This window comes from Heloderma suspectum, chromosome 1 (genome assembly GCF_057233095.1).
Source record: "Heloderma suspectum isolate Gila_16-S chromosome 1, 16-S_ref, whole genome shotgun sequence".
NCBI classification, from domain to species: Eukaryota; Metazoa; Chordata; class Lepidosauria; order Squamata; family Helodermatidae; genus Heloderma; species Heloderma suspectum.
The window spans coordinates 326,014,122-326,037,675 of NC_139458.1; the positions used below are offsets into that span (position 1 = coordinate 326,014,122).

The following is a 23,554-nucleotide window of genomic DNA, read 5'->3' on the forward strand; positions in this document are numbered from 1 at the left end:
GGATTTTGTTCTGTACACATGGAAATGTGAGGTAATAGGTATGTGTAAGGCCGACCCTATGTGAAGTGTGCTGAAAAGTTTGTAGTAATGTCTAGTCACCCATCAGTTCCCTTGACAAACTGGAGCTTCCTGATTAAATTGTCTTCTCCCTAAAAATTTACTTTGGAAAAAGACAGCTACCTTTGGAACGGACCAATTAACTGCTGTTAATTTCCTTCTGGTTGGTAAAAGTGCAATCCCCCCCCCCCGAAAGCCTCGGGTGGCACTCTTCTTTCGTGTAGATAAACATTACATATACAAAATCCTCTAAGCTTGTCAGGAAAGAGTGACTGACAAAATGGCAGTTCTGAATGCTTCATTTGTTATGGTCAATTGGGCAGTTCCAAAGACAGGGTGGAGACTTTTCCATTCATGTTATAAATAGCATTGGAGACACTTTCAGATTTCCACCCACAGACCCACCCATAGTGTTATAGTATACATAGAATGGTTATATTTAACATGTCAGTCAGACCCTTACTCTCCAACCAAAAAGGCTTCAGATAAACAGCAGTTCTCTGAAAATTGGACCTTGGGCCACTAAGTATCAGTACACATGGCAAAAAGGCTAAGCGATGTGCCACTACTATCCCACACCTGATTTATTTTATATTTATGTATGATAAGTATTCTATACTACCCTTCAATCACATTTCCAGGATGGAATACAAAAATAATAACACAAAATGTAAATACAAAAAATAAAAGCCACAACATCACTGAAGCAGAACAAAACTGTCAGCAGGATTAAAATTGCACCTAAAAAGGAGGAAAATAGGATGGTCTTTGCTGTGAAAAGAGCAATAAATAGATGCAGTGCCAGCTCCAGGTTTCTGAGGCCCCTTGGGCAAGACACCCGCAATAGCCCCCTTTCCTCAGTGAGCCTTACCTTCTCACCAGCTGCTACTGCTCCTCATCTTCTTTCTCATCGTTGATACCACATGCTTGCTTGACAGGCAGACAGTGAACAAGTAGGCTGTGGCTTCTACTGTTCCTCCTCCCTCCACCATTGTATGGGCCAGAGCAACTGGCAGGTGAATAAGCAGGTTGTCACGGTGAAGAGGAGGAGCAGCTCCAGGGGACTCTTGTTAGTGGGCCCCTACTGGGGTACCAGCCCTTGGCAGGTGCCCAACCATACCTCCCCTTGACGCCAGTCCTGATAGACGCCAGGGACGCCTCTGGAGAGAGGGTACTGCAACTGGTGTGCCATCACTGAGAAGCTGTTTTCTCTGGAGACCACCTGCCTCTCTTCCGTTGGTGGAGCCAGTCACAGGAGCCATTGAAGATCTTAATGCGTGGGGAAGTAAACGTGGTGTCAGGCAGCCCTCCAAGGATGGCTCCAATAAGGTGTTTCTCTGTTAGCGGTAGCTTCACTGGGGAGGCTCCTTATAATAGTGCTGGGCACACTCATGGCACAAAGTCTGGATGTCTCCATGTGCTGGGTCTGTCAGTGGCAGGTGTGGGCTGGCACTTCCAGGAGCCAAACGCAAGACAAGAGAGCAGTGCAGCCCTGCCAATAAGCTGCGAGGCAGGGGGAGGGGGGAGCGAGGCTGAAGGTGCCGTGCTGCACCACAGCGCAAATTGATGCAGAGAGCGACCCCGGGTTGTTGTTTTTCACACAACAACCCTGGAAACCGACTAATTTCCCAGCGTCGTTTGAGTCTGCCTTCCCATCATGGCGTCCATGGTGCATCCGCTGGCCAGCGGCAGAGCTCCTTGGAGAGGGCTGTCCCACCTGCAAGTCATTTCATGGTTCTCTCACAACGTCCCTTAGATTCTCCCATCTGAGCAGGGAGAGAAGAGCTCTGAGAGAAGATAGGAGGGGAAAGCATTGCATGTGTGCTGGACTCATCTGTGAGGCACTCCCCGAAATAAGTCTGGAGTTGTGGATCTGGAAGGAGAAGTTTTCGGGAGGCAGAAAGGGAGGCGTTTGTACTTGGAAACTGGCAGTGGAGGCTGGTGGCTCTGATTTCAGTGGGGCTGTGCAGCCATTCCGGGTTTCAGTCAGAACCAGCCAGAGCTGTAAAGGAGCTATCCAAGATGCTGAACCACGGGGTCCAGCACTTCGGATAGCTCCTTATGAGCTCTGTCTGGTTCTGACTGAAACCCGGAATGGATTCACAGTCCCACCGAAATCGGTGCCACCAGCCTCCACTGGGAAATGGCTGGTTTTAGAAAGAGTTTTCAGATTACATATGTCAGTAGGAGGAGACCAAAAAATTGCAGGGAGAAGAAAGGCATATGCAGATTGAATGCAAATATGTGTCCCATGGGTTTCTAAAAATGTAAGTACCTAGCAACACTCGCTGGGCAGTACCATCTTGTCCAACACACCAGTTCACAAATGAAATCACTGTAGGAAGCCAGCAGTCGGTGCAAATGCCTGGTGTCTTGGTCTATGTCAGACTTAGTGACGTTGGGGCCCAGGAGCAACGTATTTTGGCCAAAAGTCACCACCCCAAAATTGGCTCCCAAATTCCCAATCTGAGGGTGGGGTTTTAGTTCACCTCTTGTGGAGGCTCACTTTGTTTTAAGTTTAGCTTGTTGTTATTGTGTAAAAGGCAGTCTTTTTTCCCCAGGTTTGAAACACATCTTTAGGAGTTTAACTGTCACTTTGGACATCATCAGAGTAATTAGGGCCAGGCAATTTTCCTTAGGAAGACCAAAGATTCCTTAGGAAGACCAAGGGCAAGATGAATGGATGATATTCTGGAGGTGACGGACTCGACCTTGGGGGAGCTGGGGGTGGCGACGGCCAACAGGAAGCTCTGGCGTGGGCTGGTCCATGAAGTCACGAAGAGTCGGAAGCGACTGAGCCAATAAACAACAACAATCTTCCTTATGGATTGGCAAACAAATATCCACAGCAAAGGCCAGAACCTCACTTTAAATGGACATTTTAAAAAGATTGAGGATAATCTTAGGGACATCAGGAGCTGTCCTACTGAGTCAAAGCCAAACTAGATATGATGTTAGTTCCGTGAAAGCCATTAGCGTACAGTGTTTAAAAATGTAAGTAGCCTCAGAGGTCCCTGAGCAGCATCAAGATTGAAAGGGGTGGGGATAAGGAACTTAAGCCTTTCCCTCCTGCTCTGGTCCCACCTAAAACAACCCATCACCACCACCACCCAGCTGTTATTTGCATCAGGAGAGAAACCTCCACTGGCACTGTTGTAGACTGTAGCTAACATATATTGTGCATTCAAATTAGAGGTATGAACATGAACCCAGCAAACCTCTCCCTAAATGTTAGACACCGCAGACAACCCTGCTCTAGAATCATGGTGTGCTTGCAAGTTAATATTAATTTAAAACAGTTGGTTGCCCAAAAGATTAATAGAAAAGCAAAAATATTTCCTGATCCAACTCTCTTAAATAATTTTTGTATAAGGCAATGTAAGGTCAGTGAAAGTTTAAGTATTCCAGCTTGGTAAACTTCCTTGCTTTTAGATTTTTTCTAAGAACAAATTAATTTGCTGGGCTACAGTCTTCTCTATAAATCAAAATAGCAGCTGCATTTCAGTAGCATTTTTTGATGTGTTGGCTCAAAAACTTGATTGATTGTCTGTTCCCTTACTATTTGCCAAAGCCTTCACAATTTTTCAATCTTTTTCTCCCCCCATTTGAATTTAACTTTGTTGCTGTGTAAGAGGCTTCTTTGACAACATATGTATTGTTTAAGTGCCCACAATATTTACTGGAAATAGGATATACAATAGGAGCTTTAATTTTTACAACAGGGAATTGCAGCTCTTTTGTTATTATTATTTTATTATTTTTTATTCTTGTTTATTCTCAGCCTTCCTTGTAGTCCAGCTCTCACAGCCATACATTGCTACTGGGAAAACCATAGCTTTGATTATATGAATCTTTGTCAGGAAGGTGATGTCTCTGCTTCTTACTATGCTGTCTAGGTTTGCCATAGCTTTCCTCCCAAGGAGCAAGCATCTTTTAATTTCAGGGCTACAGTCACCGTCTGCGGTGATCTTGGAGCCCAAGAAAATAAAACCTGTCACTGCTTCCATTTCTTCCCCTTCTATATGCCAGGAAGTGATGGGGCCAGATGCCATGATCTTCGTTTTTTTAATATTGAGTTTCAAACCAGCTTTTGCACTCTCCTCTTTCACCCTCAACAAGAGGCTCTTTAGATCCTTTTCCCTTTCTACCATTAGGGTGGTATCGTCTGTGTATCTGAGGTTGTTGATAATTCTCCCGGCAATCTTAATTCTGACCTGTGATTCATCCAACCCGGTGTTTCTCATGATGTACTCTGCATATAAGTTAAATAAGCAGGGCGACAATATGCAGCCTTGTCGTACTCCTTTCCCAATTTTGAACCAATCAGTTGTTCCATGTCTGGTTCTTACTGTTGCTTCTTGACCCTCGTACAGGTTTCTCAGGAGACAGGTAAGGTGGTCTGGTACTCCCATCTCTTTAAGAATTTGCCACAGTTTGTTGTGATCCACACAATCAAAGGCTTTAGCGTAGTCAATGAAGCAGAAATAGACGTTTTTCTGGAATTCTCTTGCTTTCTCTATGATCCAGCGAATGTTGGCGATTTGATCTCTAGTTCCTCTGCCTCTTCGGAACCCAGCTTGTACTTCCGGTAGTTTTCGGTTCACATGCTGCTGAAGCCTAGCTTGTAGGATTTTGAGCATAACCTTGCTGGCATGTGAAATGAGCGCAATTGTACGGTAGTTTGAACACTCTTTGGTGTTGCCCTTCTTTGGAATTGGAATGTAAACTGACCTTTTCCAGTCTTGTGGCCACTGTTGAGTGTTCCAAATTTGTTGGCATATCGAGTGCAGCACTTCAGCAGCAGCATCTTTTAGGATTTTAAATAGCTCCGCTGGAAGACTGTCATCTCTGCTAGCTTTGTTGTTAGTAATGCTTCCTAAGGCCCACTTGATTTCACTCTCTAGGATGTCCAGCTCAAGTTCAGTGACCGCACTATCATGGCTGTCAGGCACATTCAGATCTTTCCTGTATAGTTCTTCTGTGTATTCTTGCCACCTCTTCTTAATCTCATCTGCTTCTGTTAGGTCCCTGCCTTCTTTGTCCTTTATCATGCCCATCTTTGCACAAAACGTTCCCTTGAGATCTCCGATTTTCTTGAAAAGATCTCTAGTCTTCCCCATTCTATTGTTTTCCTCGATTTCTTTGCATTGTTCATTTAAGAAGGCCTTCTTGTCTCTCCTTGCTCTTCTCTGGAACTCTGCATTCAGTTGGATATATCTTCCCCTTTCTCCCTTGCTTTTCGCTTCCCTTCTTTCGTGAGCTACTTGTAAAGCCTCATCAGACAGCCACTTGGCTTTCTTGCATTTCTTTTTCTTTGGGATGGATTTAGTTGCTGCCTCCTGAACAATGTTACGGACCTCTATCCATAGTTCCTCAGGCAGTCTGTCTATCAGGTCTAATCCCTTAACTGAATCAATCCAAAGTTTTGGCAATTTCCCACCAAGGGATATCTTGTCCCTACTAGTGTTGCAATCTTCCATATCCTTGGGGAAAACAGCCTAAAATCATGTAGGGGTTAAAAAAATATGTGAAACAAATGAGCCAAATCTTTACACAGTTCTGTATAGGTTATATAATTCTGTTTTGTGTACTTGGTTCCCACTGCTTAGAGTGCATTTGCCTGGTATCATCACCAGTTCCGTCCTATGCTTCCACATGTCCAGTGCACATTTTTCATCTTATTTGAGCATTCCCGAGGTTTACATTATTTAAAATATTTTTATATCGCTTTCTATGGCAAAGCCCTTTCAAAGCAGTTTACAACGTAGAAATATCAGCCACAGTTAAACCTACAGTTTATAAAATGTAGTCCGGCATCACTGTTCATTTGAAAGTGGATTGAAACACACTTTTATGGCACACCAGAGCCACCTAGTGGAACGCAAAAGCCAATCAGAAACCCAACACTGTTAGTTGTTATCAAGCATGCAACGCACACACACATACACTTTTAGCAACCTTTGCATATAAAATTTTTGTTTGTATTATTATCACAAAGTTCTTCAGGGCTCTTGAGCACTATGTGTGCTTTGTAAATGCCAGTGTTTCGTTGTTTGAACCACAATCACCACTTTTCCTATTAGTCATTCTTCCCTTCCACAACAGGAAGTCTAACATCAAATCCTTCCATTAGTTCTGATTTGTCTGCTTTCCTATAAACATTCTGATTTCTTTCTACATGAAATTTATGTATGTTGCCGCCTAGTGGCTAAACATCAGGCCAGCCTGGTTGATCATTCAAAATTTTACAACCACAGCAGACAGTAGAAGTATGAATTTAACTATTTCTTATCTCAGAAGTTGCCCTGGGTAAGAAGAAAGGGGTTCAGGGCAGGTGAGGGGGGGGCAGCTTGTGTTTGTACTTGAAGAGTTTTAAAACTTTAAATAAACAGGTTTTTTTTTAAGCCAAAAATGTTCCTGTTTTTTAAAGATGGAGGTTTGCATAAGCATTTATGGGCCTGCTGTCTCAATATTTTGTAGAGAATTTACTATCTTATGTACCAGATTTTGACAGCTTTCAGGAGCTGTAAGGTGGAGTATGGATGTCACTTCTCCCTCCCCCAGAACTCGCGCTTTCTGCCAGAAGGGTTCCTTCCTATGCTTTTAACAGCTTCATGGCAGGCAGTACTTCAACAGGTGCAACTCCCCCAACATGGCAATGCAAAGATGGGGGGAGTTTCACCTGTTGGATTTTTGTGATAAATGCCACAGGAAATGGGGGGCGGGGGGGATGGAAGCAGCAATCCCTATGGGAGAAAGAATAAACCACATCGATGTGGCCTCTTTACGGAGCAAAGCAAGATGTTACTTTGAAGAGGCTTCACATGCCACATATTTCTGGCTGTACCCCTTTCCTGTATCAAGCACTCAATGCAGTGTGAAATAATTCATGTAAGCAAAACAAAAATCCAGACCTTGCATCTCTATTGCAGAGTGTGCCTTATTTTTTATTTTTTATTTTTTTATTTATTATTAAATTTATTAATCGCCCATCTGGCTGGTCACCCAGCCACTCTGTTCAGGAACAAAGGAAGTTGCCTTATACCAAGTCAAACTATTAGTCAATCTAAACTAGTCTTGTCAACACTGACTGGCAGTGTCTTCCCAGAAAATCCATTAAATGCACTGGGAAGTCTTGCTCATTCACTATCTCCCAACTTACTGTTACAACAATAAAATAGAAAAAAGGATTTTGTAAACTATGTTTACAGGAGGATTTCTTCTGCTGTTTTTACTTGGGTATATGAGGCGTGGTTTACCCAGGAAATGATCTATTAACATGATTGTTTTTAGTAGTCTCTATATCTTCTCTTCTCTTGTTCTCACACTCAAAGAAGGGAAGTGAAACCTTTTTCATTCTCCTCAGCAGATGCTTTAAACTTCCAACGTACTTCTTCCTCTTCTCTTTACGGACTTCCCAAAAGTCAGATTTTTCTTGCTCATGAAGGAGGGAAAACACATCAGAGGGCACATCTGAAACAACGCTGGTGCCCCAGGCCAAAGGATGGAAAAGTTTCGCACGGTGCTGGACTTCTGCCTGAGTCACCAGAAGGCTCTGGGCTATGGGGCGGTGTCTCTGCTGACTCTTGGCAGTGAGCGCATCTTTTCTGTCGTGGTGTTCGAATGCCCGTGCAACTCCTGGAATATGCTCTATGGCGCTGTCTTCCTGTTGGTGCCAGCCCTAATCCTGTTTCTGCTTGGCTTGCTGCTCAGCATCCGGTCCTGGAAGGTGCTCACCGGATGCTGTGCCCCTGGCCGGCTGTGTAAGCGCCCTCATGGCAGTCGCCTCTGGCGCTCCTTGCAAGTGCTGTGGCTGGTGATGGTTGGTGCTGCTGTGGCTCCTTTCACGTGGATTGCTGTGGCCTTACTGGGAGGCAACTTCTATGAATGCGCTGCTACTGGGAGCTCAGTACTGCAGAGGTACATGTGCAAAGGCAAAAGGGAAGAGTGCGCTCAGGCTGTGCTTCAAGCGCCCTGTCAGAGTGCTTCTTCTCCCCAGGAGCTGTACGATATGCTCACAAGTCTTCGAGCACAGTCTCAGGTTGGTATAGCGCGTTCCAGGTTCTGTTACCCTCACTAAATTATGGCTTGTCAGTTTGAAGGGCAGGCTGCCGGTGGGGGCTTATTTGGAGATGGGGGAGAGCCCCTCGCTAAACTGCCTGTTTGCAAAAATCACCACAAGATGTGCTTCTGCAAATACACCCACCGCCAGTGGTTAGGCGCTTGGTGCCTGGGAAAAGGGTATATTTTTGGTGGTGGTTTCTCAGTTCTGGAATGCTCTTGCTAGGGCTGCTTGCCTGATGCCCCATTTAACGAACTCCAAGTACTAGGCTAAGATCTTTCTTTTTGCCTAGGCTTTTAGTGTTTAATTTGATGCTGCTGTTTTGAATTGCATCTGTTGTTTCTACTAATTTACTGCTGTTTTAAGCATTTGTTTTAAGGTATCAGTTCCAAGCCCACGTTTGGTTGAGACAAGGTGTTGTCACAAGCAGAGTTTGGAACTCCTTGCCTAGGGAGGGTCATCTGCCACAGCATCAAGACATTCCTAATTAGTTGGAGGGGTGGGAGTGTGTGTTTTGCCTGTGTTTTTGTGAGGTTTGGGGGCAGTTCTGTGTGCTTGTGGGTTCCTTTTTGGTGGGGTATGTATTGAAGTGGTTGGTAGAGTGTGTGTTTGGCCTGGATGTTTGTGTTCAAGTTTGTTGTTTTTTTCATGAGATCTGGGTTTGTGGGTTGGAAAGATGCATTCTTTTGACTGTGCTTGTTTCTCTGATTATCCCATTGCCCTTCTGTGGAATGGGTATTTTGTTGTGCTTTCTGCAGGCAAAGATGTGGCATGGTATTTGGAGGTTAGAGCCCATTCTGCCTTGGGCTTAGGTTCCTGGGCAGGGGACTTGACTTTTAGCCTCAGCAGTTTGCCTTTTTATGAATTGGGTGTCCTGCTGGAGCATAAATCTGCGGTTTTGTGTTTTGGCTTACTATAACATAGGTGTTTTGTTGCAGTAGTAGATTTTCTGATTGGCCACATATCCCATGCCAGCCATTTTGTGATGCTGCCCATGGCACTTTCTCAAAACTCCAAAGGTTGGATCTAGGAACTGCATTTTGTGAGAGGAAGGGATCCACTCATATAAGGTCTATTTAGCCAATATTTGGGGATCCCCCTCCCCTAACACCACAGCTCCCCCATTCAACACACAGCTCTCTGTGTAGTATTTTTGAAGGGTCTAGAGGGGTTGCCGTGGGAAGGAGGGGATGGGAAAGTCCACTTCCACCAGTGTAGTTGATCTCCCATGGGCCCTAAAAGGTTGGGGACCCCTGATGTTGTTGATGGGCCTGATTCTGGGACTTCTTGGGGGAACAAAGGGACTTTGGATCCAGTGGATCAAGGATTGTCTCTGAATGCTCTGCCCCCAACATGCCCCAGAATGCCCAGTTTTCAGGCCTGTCACTGGCAGAAACATTACTGGCAGTAGATCTACACCTGCAGAGCTTTCTGTGGATGTCTTTGGGAGCTTCCATGGCAGCTGTTCCCTCTGTCAGCAGAGATCTTCTATGCCAGCAGAGGAACACCTCCACACTGCCTCAGGGCTGTGCTCTTAATTTATTAAATATAATATTTATAATACTATAAATCAATAAATAAACCACCCATATCAGGTAAGTTAAGCTATGAGACAGTGTCTTGCATCTGTTCCTGTCATGTCTTGGAAACAGCTAATACAGGCACAACACCACCCCAAGTTAATTTTGTATCTAGATAGGGCAAAGGGCCGAATCTACTAGTAATTTCTGGGTAATTTGCAATAGATCTGAAGACTCCCACCTGTGCAATAATAGCAATAACAACATGATTTTTCCCACCTACATTCCACTACTGCAATGAAGAAAGCTGGGGATAAACAGGAATGGAATTTGCATATGCACAGTTCAGTTCTGGCATTGAAAACAATTTCCTAAGCTCAGAATGTGCTCTGAGGCACCATGTTCTGTAATTCTAAATCAGCCTCCCCCAAGCTGACACTCTCCAAATGTGTTGTACTGCAACTCCCATAATTCCTAGCCAGCAATAGCTATGCTAGCTGGGAATTCTGGGAGTTCCAGTCCAACACATCTGGAGGGCACCAGGTGGGGGAAAGCTGTTCTGTCTTTTGTACCTGGCTCTGATTGGTGGATCTTGGGATTCTAGTAAAAAACATGGTAGACCAGACAAGCTTGAAGTCTGCCCACCCCTGTTCTAGACATGAATGTCTGAGGTTCCTTGAGGCAACCATTGTTCTTATCACTCTTATACTTCCTTCTTCCCAAAGGTGGCAGGATGGATTTTGATCACCAGTGTCTTCACATTGGTCCTAGTTGCCACCTGTATCTCCCGCTGCCGTTCTCCCGTCAGTATTCTTCAGCTTGCATTCTGGAAAATGTACATGGAGAAAGAGCAGCAGCTTTTTGAGGTCAAGGCCAAAGAACATGCAGCTCAACTGGCAGAGAGGAATCTCAATGGCTTCTTTGGCTCTGCGGAGCTGGAACCGTTTCACACTCCAAGCCCCAATGCCTGGCATGGTGTTTCCTCCCTGTTTGCTTTTAATCCTGAAGAGCATTACTACAGTATGATGCATAAGTATGTTGCCTGCAAAACCAAAAGCGGCAGCATTAGATCTGCTGAAGGAGATACATTTCCCACTTGTCTGATGTTTGTGGATGCTGCTGGAGGTGCTGAGGCTCAAGTGTTGTAATGAAATTTTTTTAGCACGCCAGCCTATGTGGTAAGAAGATCTTTAACCGAGCATGGTTGTGTAATTGTGTCAGACAGAATCTGGGCTTTGCATTGCTATTTTCCCTTTTTTTTAAATCCAAGCATTAAAGCATTTGGTTGCGCTCTTAAATAATCGTCAGTTCATAAGACCATTACTTATATGAATGTTAGGAGACTTTTCAAGACAAATTTCCGTTTGGCAGGTTGAGCCTATAATAGGAATGACAGATTCATAGGCCACATCCATACGATGTACTGGGGCTTCCATGTATGACCCAACGTTTCCTGAACTCTTCTTTCAAGGAAACCCATTTTTCAAGAGTAGCTCATTGGTCAGTGCACTCAGGAGGGGTTTCCTCCTCTACAATGTATTGGATCCCAGACTAGGAATGGGCCCGGAACGGCCAGTCCCATTCCACAAAAGACTTGCCCTCACCCCCACCCCCAGGCATCAGAGATACCTTAAACTTTGTAATAATGTAGATTGCTATTCTGCTTATTTGTGCTTCATGAAGGCTAGCACATTTTATTGGGAAAGCTTCCAAGCATGGGAGGCTCCTTGAAAGCCTTCCAAAGGCTGTCTGTTCTTCAAAGCAGCTGCGCTGTATAATCCATCCCGAAGAATAAACATGCTCCAGCACATATTGAGAAAATATTGCTAGCCTGTGGGTGGGCACTTGTAAATTTGCACCTACTCTTGTTGATGAACAAGAAGAACAGTAGTGTCTTACTGACAAATGTCCCAGCAACACTGCGCACATCCAAATCCTAGAAGTTGAAATCATAGATTTCCTAAAACAGCCCCTTAGGGTGCAATCCTACGGGGATAGGCAGCCACCTCCGAACTCGGAGGTGACTGCCTATCCAAAGCAGGGCAGGAGAAGCACAGAGGAGATCGTTCCCTCCGTGCTTCTCCTGCGCTGCATTTGCAGCTAGACAGCCAATTTTGGCTGTCTAGCCATGGGAAGGTAGAGCGGGGGAGGAGGCTGCCAGACAGGATGTGTTGTACCGGCATTTCCGCCTTCCCCACCCAGGATGCCCCGTTTTGGCTGCTCCGCTCTCCTCTTCCGAGAGCGGAGCACGGGGCTGTTCTGCGCAGCATGAGAGGCAGCGTGGAAGGTCGAGAAGGTCGGTTGTCTGGGAACCGACCTCAGAGCATGGGCTCCAAGGTCGGCTCCCAGAACACCACATATCCTATGGCCGCTTAGCCGCTGACTAGCAGCCATAGGATTGCTCCCTTAGTGTCTCTTGGGGTAATGCATGCATAACTGGATGTCTTACTCAGTCCATTGAATATTGCAGCAACAATGTACCAGGAGTCAGGATTGCTGGGAATTGTAATTTCCAAGGACCTCTTAGTGATAATCCCTAGGAATTCTCAAGGATCCTAGAATCCAAGCTTCTGATGAGCATGCTTAGAGAAGCAGCCTGGGCATTTGTATTCCCTGGAATTGTAGTTTCTTAGGGCTTATGAGTACTTACTAAGGACCCAGAAGCCCTAGGAAATTACATTTTTCAGGAGCCTTGTGACTCACAGGCCAGTATCCAACTGTGTCATTCTGTTAGCACAAATGACGTTGAACTAGCGGAAACTAGGTTCTGAACTATGCGCAAGAGAAGGCCCCAATTAAGGTTTTGTTTACACAGGAGTGCAAGGGGTTGTTCATTGTGCTTGTGCAACCAGTTGTGCATAATTCTTGCCAGTAATGGGCAACTGCTTGCACAACAGAAAGAGTCAGCAGAGCTCTGCTAGTGCTATTTGAGTTTGTGGAACGACACCATTGGATATTACCCACAGTACTTCTGCTGATGCTGCTTGATGAAATCACAGTAGTTGCCCTTCTCACTGCCACCATCATTAACCAGGTATGTTTCCATGGGGAAAGGAAGGGAACAGCTATCTCAAATGAAAACATTTGACAAGCCACCATCACAAAAAGAGTTATAATAAAAGGTATTATTTAAACCACAAAATACTTTATTTAGTTTCTACATAACACTGATCAGAAAACTAACAGAATGTCATCATAAAGTACCCAGACAGCGGGCCGTCTCTGTAGCGGCACTCACCCTCTGGAAAACCCTTGTGTAGTTCAGGAGGCAGAAAATGTGACATCTTTTAAATGCCTCCTGAGAACACACTTGTTCACTCAGGCTTTCCCTGGGCTGCGTATTAATTATGCCACTCCATTTTACCACTCCTTGATTTTTTTTACTGTGGTTGGTAGTGTTTTTAATGCTGTGCTTTAACGTTGTATTTTAATATTGCATTTTAATATTGTGAACCACTGATTTATTATGTACAGCGGTATATAAATACCAAAAATAATAAAAGTTAATAAAAAACCAGAAAATGTATTTCACATTATCAAAAAAATTACAGACATGCACACAGAGTGTCTATTCAGATGCCACATGTCTGTTTGGAGGGTTGAGAATGTGCCACAGATTTGTTTATCATTCCTCCTTTCTCTCTTGTGCATGGATTCCTTCCTGGTTTGCATTATGATCATTTGTTATGACATCTGAGTGGGCAAACTGTGGTGATCCCTGGACCGTGCCTCCACGACAACGGAAGGAGAAGTGAATGGTGGAGTACCAGATTTTTTAAAAGGAATCAGTTTTGCTGCGCTTTGGTCAATGCAGGGTTCCACAAGTGAGTGCTCCACACCAATAAAGATCCCTTCACAGAACATACTTCCGGGTGGGGGTGGGGGTTGGAGTGAACATCATCTGACTGGCAAGGACTGGTCAACCAACAAGAGAAGCTCCCCCCCACCCCCGTCTGCTCTCCTTGAGAGTCCAGATACACCTGCATTTCAGGAGCAAGCCTCAGTGAGCACAATGGGAGTTACTTCCAAGTAGACACACATATGCTTGTGCTGGGAAAGGGGGCGTGGGGACACAAGGATGGGAAACCAGCCCCCATTTTAACCCACAGGATCTCTACAACAAAGGTATGAAGTAGTTACTTCCTAAGGCAATAAACCAAGCCAAGGAGAACTGCAGGTTCAGTAAAGCGTTTTACAGGCTTCAGGGAATCAGTTCAGCTTCAGTTCAGGGCGATCTCTGTAAATTCTAATGTAGGCATTCAGAGGGCAAGCCTCATTCAGCACAATGGGAGTTACTTCTGAGGAGACACTAATGGGTTTGTTGTGGGAAAGAGAGCAGTAAACACAAAGATGGGAACCAGCCCCCATTGTAACCCGATGCTGTGCAGGATCTCTATAATGAAGGGCTGAAGTAGATACTTCCTATGGCAATAAACCAAACAATGGAGAATTGGACCCTCAAGATCACGCTTTACAGCACTTAGGGAACTGGGCTTTAAACTGTGCCATTTCAGTTGAGCGGGATCTCTGTAAATTCTTATGTGGGCATTCAAGGGACAAGCCTCATAGAGCACAATGGGAGTTACTTCTGAGTAAACACACATATGCTTGTGCTGGGAAAGGCGGGGGACACACAAGGCTGGGAAACTAGCCCCATTTCTAACCTGATGCTGCCCAGGATCTCTATAATGAAGGTGTGAAGTAGTTACTAAGGCAATAAGCCAAACAATGGAGAATCGGCGCCTCAAGATTGCGCTTCACAGCACTTAGGGAATTGGGCTTTAAACTGTGCCATTTCAATTGAGGGGGAACTTTATAAATTCTGATGTGGACATTCAGGGGACAAGCCTCATTGAGCACATTGGGAGTTACTTCTGAGTAGACCCTAATTGGTTTGTGCAGGGACGGGAAACACACAAGAAACACCCCTTGACCAGGGTCACAGTGCAAGGCCCCCCTCTGGGCAGGGCTAGCATACCCAAGGTAAATGCAGGGGTTGGGGCACATAGAAACCATACCAGGGAGAACCCAACTTAAGTAAAACAATCCTATTTTAAGCAGTCTCAGGAAATCTTGATAATCCCTGATAAGCTCCAGGGTGGCTGCTGTATGGGCACGACATTATGTATCCCTAATGACCTCCAAACACAGCCAGCTCAGAGTAAATCACTCATGGAGGCACCCCCCTGGTTTAAAATCATGGTTTGTAGGCATTAGCCACTGTTTGCTCAATTCACATGTCACAGCAAACAATGGTTATGCAAACCAGGAGAAGGTGGAGAGACATGAATATGAGAACGGAGGTGGAAGCTCCTGGCACATTTCCAGCTTCCATACTATCATGGTCTGGAGGACTGGAAACACAACATCTGAACTGAGTTAGTGTGCACGGACCAATCTGCCAATAAAACTTTCACCAGAAATGACATTTTCTGATTAAGCAGAAAATACTTGCCTTTTGAATGTTTGACATGATCTCGAACAGATCAGAAGAATCACAGTTACACTGTTCATGATAAATTAGCCCATGCAACACAGAAAGTTCCTACTTAGGAAATCCTTATCTTATCCCATTGTTTTCCTCCTCATAGGTGTAAACCAAATCCTCTCTGTTATTTCATAGCAGATTTTTTCACAAACGGTATAAGCTAGTGAGATACTCCTTTTCCCACCCTCTTAGGGTATTTAACATTCCTTTCCTTTTCCTAGGATGTAGGGAAAAAGCTACTGCCATTGTCATACATGTAAAGCTAGAGCCCAGCATCCACTGCTTCTTGGCTGGGTAGATATTTGCTGATGACAATCAAGTCTTGGATACCTCTGCACAACAAGAACATAGCAGCCTGCCTTATACTGAGTCAGACCATTGCTTCATCTAGCCCAGCATTGTTGACACTGACTGGCAGCGTCTCTCCAGAGTTTCAGGAAGGGCTTTTTCCCAGCCCTACCTGGAGATTCTGGGGATTGAACCTGGGATCTTCTGCATGCAAGGTAGATGCTCTACCACTGAACTATCAGGTAGTTCAGTGGTAGGGGAGGGACCATTACTTCCATACTGGATGGCCATACTGGGTGATTTTCAAGCAACCCCAAAGTGCCTCCTGCCTTCCCTGACTATAAAACCAGAGGCATGTTGGGCTCAGCTGTGCAGGCCTGATGGGGTGTTGACATCCTATGAAAGTAGTCACTTATAGTACTCTCTGATATGAAAGAAAACAAACAGAAAATAAAACAAATATCCCAAGTTAGACTAAGCCTACTTAGGGAGATGCTTGACACTGAAAAATGCCAACCACCTTTTAGCAATTTTATGGTGATTGCTAAGAAAAGTATTCACCAATTCAGAAAGCAATTGCCCTCACTCTGAATTGACTTCATTTTCATTGCCTTTAGTGACATCATCCTGTTCATTATATCATTCCTAATTGGCTGGGATTGCCCATGCTACTATTGTCAGGAAGCATTCCCCTCATTCTCAGATAATAGCATACCGGTGGTTCTGATGCATTTAATTATTTAGTTTATATTCTACCATCCTCCAAGGGTGGCTCACATAAAAGTTTAATTCAAATACCTATAAAAGAATCTTTGCTGTTTATCTTTAAAATAACCCCACACATTAAAACCCAAAGAATAAATAAAACAAAATAGCAATCAGAAATCCAGGAATATCTAGCATCAGCAGAGATAGATCAATACTTAGCCAATGCCTTCAGAGGCCTTACAGAATAATAATGTCTTGTCAGGCCTTCTAAAAATTAGGAAAGAGCCTTCGTAGGCAGGGAGTTCCACCACGGGGTACCTCTACTAATAAAGCCCCGCTCTTCTTAGCCATCTGCCTAACTTTATCTGGCTGAAACATGTGGAGCAGAGAGCCATATCACATGACATAAGCATGCAGGGATATTCTTGAGGGCACAGAAATTCCGACAACTGGATCCAGCTGCTGCTGATATACCAGGGAGCACCATTCATATCCATCTTGGGTGGTGGATGCAGAGTTCTTGCTCCTCATAATAAACAGCTGGGCATGCAGGGCATGATCCAGAAGGAGAACTGTCCACAGCCTGGTTCCTTGTGGATCATGCTTTCTGGATCAGGAAGATTCTTTTTCTAGGCAGGTAACAAAGGGTCACAATATTAGCTATCCATACATAGCTACTTCAGATACTGGTTTCACTTATTTCTTTTGTGTTTCTTCGTTTCAATCTTCCTTAAGAATGTAATTCCAATTTCTGTGACATCATCTCCCTTCAAAGCATCTTGAATGAAAGTAACTTCAACAGCTAGGCGTAACTGAAAAGAAATAAGTTTGCTAACTGAGTGAAAGAAAACATATCATTCTTCTTCATTTCTTTTTTAAAAGCCTTGTACAAGAGAAACACTCTAAACCCTGTGTTGACATTCATGATGTATGTATATTTCCCCCGCAAGGCTGCCCTATAACAAAACGTTGCAGGGTAGTTTACAGAATAAAACCACACAGGTTGAAAACAAAAAACCAACACTTCCTAATAAGTTTTCAAAAAACGACCTTACAGGTTCTCAAAATGGTGGAGCAGTGGGGAAATGGTTGATATAATCCATGATGAAGTGTAGGCTTTCGGCATATCCGGGCATTCCTTACTGAGCGAAGGGAGGCAGTGGGGATGTGCTCATTGGGCCTGTTCCTCTGTTTGTGTTCTTCTTGACAGTCGCACAGCCTTCCACTGCAGCAGGTAGCCTGCTCTACTCATGGAGGCTTCCCACAAGACAGAGGGCCAAACTAAACCCTCAGTGGGTGATATTTTCTTTACCTTTATGTAGGTGCATGTGGCCCCAATTTGGATCAGGATTACACCACTCCAGGAGGGGGGACTTAAACCTTCCCTCTGTCCCCCCTTGCAAAAAATAACGACTGAACAACAACAACAACAACAATATAAAAAAGGGGTTAGAATAAAAAAAGGATCCACTGACTCTCACTGGGCAGGAATTTGGGGGGGGGGACAACAGGTGGGGGGAAGATTTACCCCCTTCTCAGAGCACCATGGTCCTGATGCAAATTGGAGCCACACACGCTTGCAGGAGAGTAAGAAAAACTACCACACATAACTCCACTACGTGTGATTAGCTGAACGTTTTGTTTAACCCTTAGAATCTGGATTGCTTAGGGTTCTAACCTGTACAGGGCTCCCACAGACATACAAAGACCTCCTCAGATGGTGGGCAAGACCCAAACATGGGTAACATCTACACTTCATCATGGATGACATAAACCAGTACCTTCTGCTCTGCCATTTTGTGAACCTTGAACATTGTTATTTTTTTTAAAAAAAAATACTTATTTGGAGATAGTGTGCTCCACCCTCTTCTGTACAGTACTTGTGGGAAGGCACAAAAAAACCAGTACAATCACACACAACTCCTTTTTGCAAGGGCCAACCAGTGTTTGCAATGCAGCCAAGAAGCTGGACAGAGCCAGACGCCAGCCTCATAGGCCAGAATCCTCTGTGTGTGCGGAGGAGGGAGCGTCAGGCTACAGTTCCTCACCATTTCCAGAGCGCCTCTAATGGCACCACACAGGAGACTGCAATAGCACAGTGAAGATCGACCTGTCGGCAGCTCCTCCACGAAGTCCACTAAGGGATTCTTGCCCAGAATGAGGGAGAACTCATTTCTCCTGGTGTTACTGCAAGTCACAGTGGCCGTGACACCCAGATACATCTTAAAGGCAACCTGGAAATGAGGGGGGAAAGTAAGCGTGCATCAATGTTAGGCTGAACGTGTGGCTAGCAACTACCGCTGGAGTTTTACTTTATTTCGATTAATTCTGGATGTGGAAGCAATTTCCATCAGGACCGCAGTGTGCGGGGAGGTTTAACCCTTCCCTCCCCAGCCACGATCCCGATAACAATCACTCACCCCCTGCCGCCATTAGCCCTAGGAAAGAAGTGCCGAAGGAAACTTTTTCTCTACTAACTGCAGCGTGTGGGGTGGGGATGTTGTCAGGATCACAGCTGGGAAGGGGGGAAGGGAAGGTTATACCGCCCCGCCTATTCCGCCACCTATCGTGACCCCGCTAAAAGTCGCCCTCCTTGTGGGCGCTGCAGCTGATTGTTGGCTCAGGCACAGATCTGTTCAGAGAGCGGGCAGGGCGCCCCCAGACCCCCGGCCCCGCTTCCACGGCGTGCGCTGCGCCCCTTCCTCCTCTCTCCCTTGCTGGGCTTTCCAGCGCGGCGCGCTGCTGCCCTGGCCACTGCCGCGCTTTCTCACGAGTCGCCCGTCTGTTTGCCGGCGCGGCTGATTTCAGCGAGCAAAGCGCGCTTGCGTGCTGACCGGCCGTGTCCAGATTTTTCACTTAAAAATTGGCTGATTTCCCGTAGGGCGCCCTGGGCGACCTACTGGGTCAACGAGGAAGCTGCCCAGGCAGGGAGAAGCCAGCCGGGGGGGGGGGGATCAGAAACTTCACCGGAGAGCGGCAGCTGATTTTGTTTGCAGAGAGAAGAAGTGGGGGAGGAGAGAGAGAGGGAGAAAAAGGGGATTTCTACACCAGCCTAAATTCCTGCATTTAAAACGGGGCTTTCCGCTTCCGTTTTAAATGCAGGATCACAACTGATTCCCTTTACACGCGGCGCTTCCTTCTCTGCAGATGGCCCATAGCGTTATGTTTCCTTGAAGAGGCATTGCACACGCTCCAGGTTCAACAATACTTGCTCCTGGGTGCCTGCCCCTTTCCCTCCCCTTGCACATTACTGGTGGGTGGGGACTGACATGTGGCCACCGCCCCCCCACTGATCTCCCCAGGCCCCGCCTCCCTCTTCCATACTTTTGGCCAGTCCGTGCTGCTCTGCCGCTCTGTTTTGGACAAGCAGGCTGAACATAGCGAGGAGCCAAAATGGCTCAGGCGCGGGAAGGCTGAACTCCCATCAGACCTTCGTCACCGCCTTTGACATCATGACCACGCCCCCAACAACAGTACTCAGTGCTTCATGCACACTACGGGAGAAATACGCGGGGAGGACATGGTGCTCTGTTTGCGCATATCTGGAAAAATACCCATTTTTTTTCCGTTTGAGGAAAACTTGGGATAGGAGGGAGGAAATAGTGGAATAATGACTGGACAACGACGACGTCATGTAATGGACTCACACAATTCAGTGAGTGAGCAACCGTGAATGCACAGTAAACTTGAGGTGTAGAGATCCCCAGAGACAGAGAGCGCAGGAGGAAGAGCAGCAGCGGTCCTTGGAAGAATGTAAAAGCCATATCCATGAAATCAAAAAGGGATCCTCATGATTTCAAATGATTTTTAAAGGGGAAATCCTCCAAACCACAATCCAATCACAGAGCACATCTGCCTCCGCTGATTGAACCATAAAAATCATAGACCTGGCAGTTGTAGGTGCTGCCATGGCACAAAAACATGGATCCGAGGCATAGATCCTCATGAGTTCATCTGCTTTTTAAAGGGAACACAACACTCCTAAGCCACAATCAAATCACACAGCTCATCTCCCTCCATGGACTAACCAGAAAAATCACGGATCCACCACTAGTGGGCATCTCCAGAGCATAAAAACATGGATCCGAGGCACAAATCCTCATGATTTTTACATGGAAAACTCCTCAAACCAGCAACACATCTGCCCCTATGGACTGAACCACGAAAATCATGGATATGCCACTTGCTGGTGCCACCACAGTGCAAAATTGTGGATCTGTGGCTTACACCGCCTCCATGGTGTAAAAACATGGATCCAAGGCATGGATTGGATCTTCATGATTTTTCACAGAAAATCCCGCAAACTATCATATCACAGAGCACATCTGCCTATATGGCCCGAACAAGGAAAATCATGGTTCCGCCACTCTTTGGCTCTGCCACAGCTCAAAAACATGGATCTGAGGCATGGATCCTCATGATTTTTACAGGCAAAATCCTCCAATCCACTATCAAATCACAGAGCACTTCTGCCTCCATGGACTGAACCATGAAATTCACAGATCCAATACTCATTGGTGCCACCACAACTCTAAAACATGGATCCTCATGGATCCTCTGCATTTTGCCAGGAAAAATCCCCCAAACCACCATCCAATTACTGAGCACATCTTTAGGGATGTACGAAACTCACTTACCTTTGCTCCGTCCCTCCTTGCGGAATCCTTGACAGGGGGGGAGGTGATCCGGTCCTCTCCCCCGGAATCCTCGATGGCCGGCTCTGCTCCGCGGCCAGGCCGCAGAGCAGCCGGCCAGGGCCGTCTGCAGCTGGATTTCCAGCTGCGGATAGCCTGGTGCGGACGCAAATGGCAGCCGCCGTAGTGGCCGCCATTTGCGTCCAGCTAGACAGCCGTGATAGGCTACATAAGGATTTACGTAGCCTATCACGACTAACGTAAAAAACAAACAAACCACGCAGCGGACGTAAATGGCGGCGGCTATGGCGGCCGCCATTTGCGTGGCCTATTTTTCGGCAACTTATCTTACATGAATATTTACGTAAGATAAAACGGCGAAAAAAAAGGGGAACGCAAATAGTGTAGTGGACGCTATTTGTGTTCCTTTATTTTTCGCCGTTCTGGCCTACGTAAATATTTATGTAGGCTAGAACAGCAAAAAATAAAGGAACACAAATAGTGTCCAAAATGCTATTTGCGTTCCCCTTTTTTCCCCACCGTTTTATCTTACGTAAATATTTACATAAGGTAAGTCGGCGAAAAATCGGCCACGTACGCCATTTGCGTACGCTGCATGGTTTGTTTGTTTTTACATTAGCTGTGATAGGCTACGTAAATTCTTACGTAGCCTATCACGGTGCAAGGACGGCAATGGCGGTGGCAGCAGCCCTGCTGCGGCTGGCCAGGAGATCAGCTGCTGCTGCCGCCGCCGAATCCACTGCCGCCGCTGCCGAATCCGCCCCTGGTAAGTGCTGTTCTAGGGGGAATTCCGCGAGGGGTCGGGGGGCAGGAGGCCATTCCGCCACGGGTTCTCACTGGAATCCGTGGCGGAATTCTCCGCCATCCCTACATCTGCTTCCACAGATTGAACCATGAAAATCACAGATGCAATGCTTTTTTATGCTGACACAGGGAAAACATGGATCCACAGTCCTTTATTTTTAAAAATCAACCAACCAACCAACCAAGGACAACAAGGACTCAGGTCAAGAATGAGCAAGCCAGGCACAATCTGGGGTGGTTTCTTACTGGATTGGGGGGTGGGGGAAGCTCCAAAAAAAGTAATGTGATCACTTTACTTTGACTGTGTTTGCATCCATTCCAGGCAAAGCTGTAGCCCTATTTCATAGTTTCTGTTTGCTATTGTCTAAGTTTCTTTAATATTCTATAGCGATAAGGGGTGACTCTACATTATGCAAGAAACCCACCAAAAAACACATCCTTTCTGGAGCTTCCTGCTTTCGGTTTCTTTGCGGGGTTAGGAAGGGCTTCTTTACATGGCAGCCATGTGGTCTGAACTGAGGGAGTGCCTGCCTCCCTCCTTGGCATGTGTGCAAAGGGGGCGGGGAGTCTCATTTTCATAGCTTAACTTCTGCTGTACTGTTTTCTCGCAGCCCCCAGGAAACCTCTGACTTCTGAGTAGACATAAAATGTAAGATTGTGCTGTAAGTTTGCAACCCTTGGCACACTTATGTAGTAGTAAGCCACATTGCACTCAATGGGATTTACTTCTGAGTAGACATAAGAGCACCCTGTAAGTCTGCAACCCTCGGCACACTTACTTGGGAGTAAGCCCTACTGAACTTAACAGAGTGCTCTGAAACAGAGAACTCTGCTTCTGAGCTTGGTGTGGTGGGGGATCAGATGTGTCTCCCTTTGTTGCAGGGAGGCATTTTACCCTCTTCTCCCTCCAACTGAGAAATGCAGAGGCAGGAGTCACAATCGGCAGGTGATTCTTGCCCTCACGCCTGTCAAATCTGCTCGTGTCTACTTCCATGCAACCGCGCTCCCATCCTGAATGCCTTCGTCATCCTGACTGCACCCCCAGCAACTGAAAACAAACCCCCACAGCAGGCAGACACAGAGGTTTCTTCCACTATTGGAGAATTTCACGGGGAGGTTATGGCGCTCCTGTTCCATGGGCTGGGAAAAATAATTTTTTTTTGCGTTTGGGGAAAACACAAGATAGGCTGGGGAAAATTGCGGGAGGCGCCTTGGACGTTAACATGCATCATGTAAAGAGCCCGCAAACTTTCAAGAGCGAGCCATCTCAATAGCAGGATAAAAGCTCCGTGTGATGAACCCCAAGAACATTTAGAAAATGTTGACTGCAAACGGAGCTTTCTGTTTCCTTCTGTGGTTGCCACCATGCTGGGGATGGAACTGTTCAGCCTAGCAGAGCTCACCCTGCAGGACTGGCGAGCGGATCTGTTACCCTCTTGTAATGTGGCTCTCATACTGAATATATATATTCAAAGTGGCATCTCCCACTTGAAAAACAGTGAAGACCACTGATGTAAATATGTGAATATTTATGAATTTATGAATTTAGCAAATGTAAAATTTGACCTGCTGCATTGTTATGGGTATGTCTCCACCGCTACTGATTTCTCATTTGCATTCATGTAGTTAACATTACACTTTTCCATCCGCTTGAGACACTGCAAATTTTTATCAGTTTTATACCAGTTACTGAAATGGCTTCTCCCAAAAGGTCCTGGGACTTGCAGACTGGTCAGAGGTTTAGAAAGCCCCCAACATAGTACTACCATTCCCACTCTTCATTGGGAGAGTGAAATTTAAGTCTGAAGAGTAGATATGCCTGAATTACATTCAGCAGGGTTTATTTGCTTATGCCAGAGTCCCAAGTCCAGACTTTTACTCTTTTCAAGTTGGGCTGTGATATCTTGTGTCCCTGGTCTTGGTGTCCCAGGTCATCATTAACAACATCACCCCATACTTATTCCTCTATTCT

The 23,554-nt window shown here is 45.8% G+C and overlaps 2 protein-coding genes across 3 annotated transcripts in view; one reads left to right on the forward strand and one right to left on the reverse strand.

Moving 5' to 3' along the window:
- The first annotated feature begins 7,412 nt into the window (after nucleotides 1-7,412).
- Nucleotides 7,413-15,347, forward strand: CALHM6 (calcium homeostasis modulator family member 6). Its single transcript, XM_084827353.1, has 2 exons — nucleotides 7,413-8,098; nucleotides 10,365-15,347. The coding sequence occupies exons 1-2, from the start codon at nucleotides 7,562-7,564 to the stop codon at nucleotides 10,785-10,787; spliced, it is 960 nt and encodes a 319-aa protein (XP_084683479.1). The 5' UTR covers nucleotides 7,413-7,561; the 3' UTR covers nucleotides 10,788-15,347.
- Nucleotides 15,348-16,132: 785 nt separating this feature from the next.
- Nucleotides 16,133-23,554, reverse strand: part of TRAPPC3L (trafficking protein particle complex subunit 3L) — a 28,489-nt gene continuing 21,067 nt past the window's right edge. For both annotated transcript variants that reach the window (XM_084827355.1, XM_084827354.1), the window contains 2 exons: nucleotides 18,172-18,357; nucleotides 16,133-16,935 (listed from right to left, as the gene is read on the reverse strand). In XM_084827355.1, coding sequence (XP_084683481.1) covers nucleotides 16,816-16,935; nucleotides 18,172-18,357 — 306 coding nt within the window. In that variant the 3' untranslated portion in view covers nucleotides 16,133-16,815. The remainder of the gene's footprint in view (nucleotides 16,936-18,171; nucleotides 18,358-23,554) is intronic.

Bases quoted from the DNA above. Each gene is read 5' to 3' on its own strand.
- CALHM6 (XM_084827353.1), top strand. From the start codon at position 7,562: ATGGAAAAGTTTCGCACGGTGCTGGACTTCTGCCTGAGTCACCAGAAG. The intron at 8,099-10,364 runs GTTGGTATAGCG...TTCTTCCCAAAG, and splicing joins GTCTTCGAGCACAGTCTCAG to GTGGCAGGATGGATTTTGAT.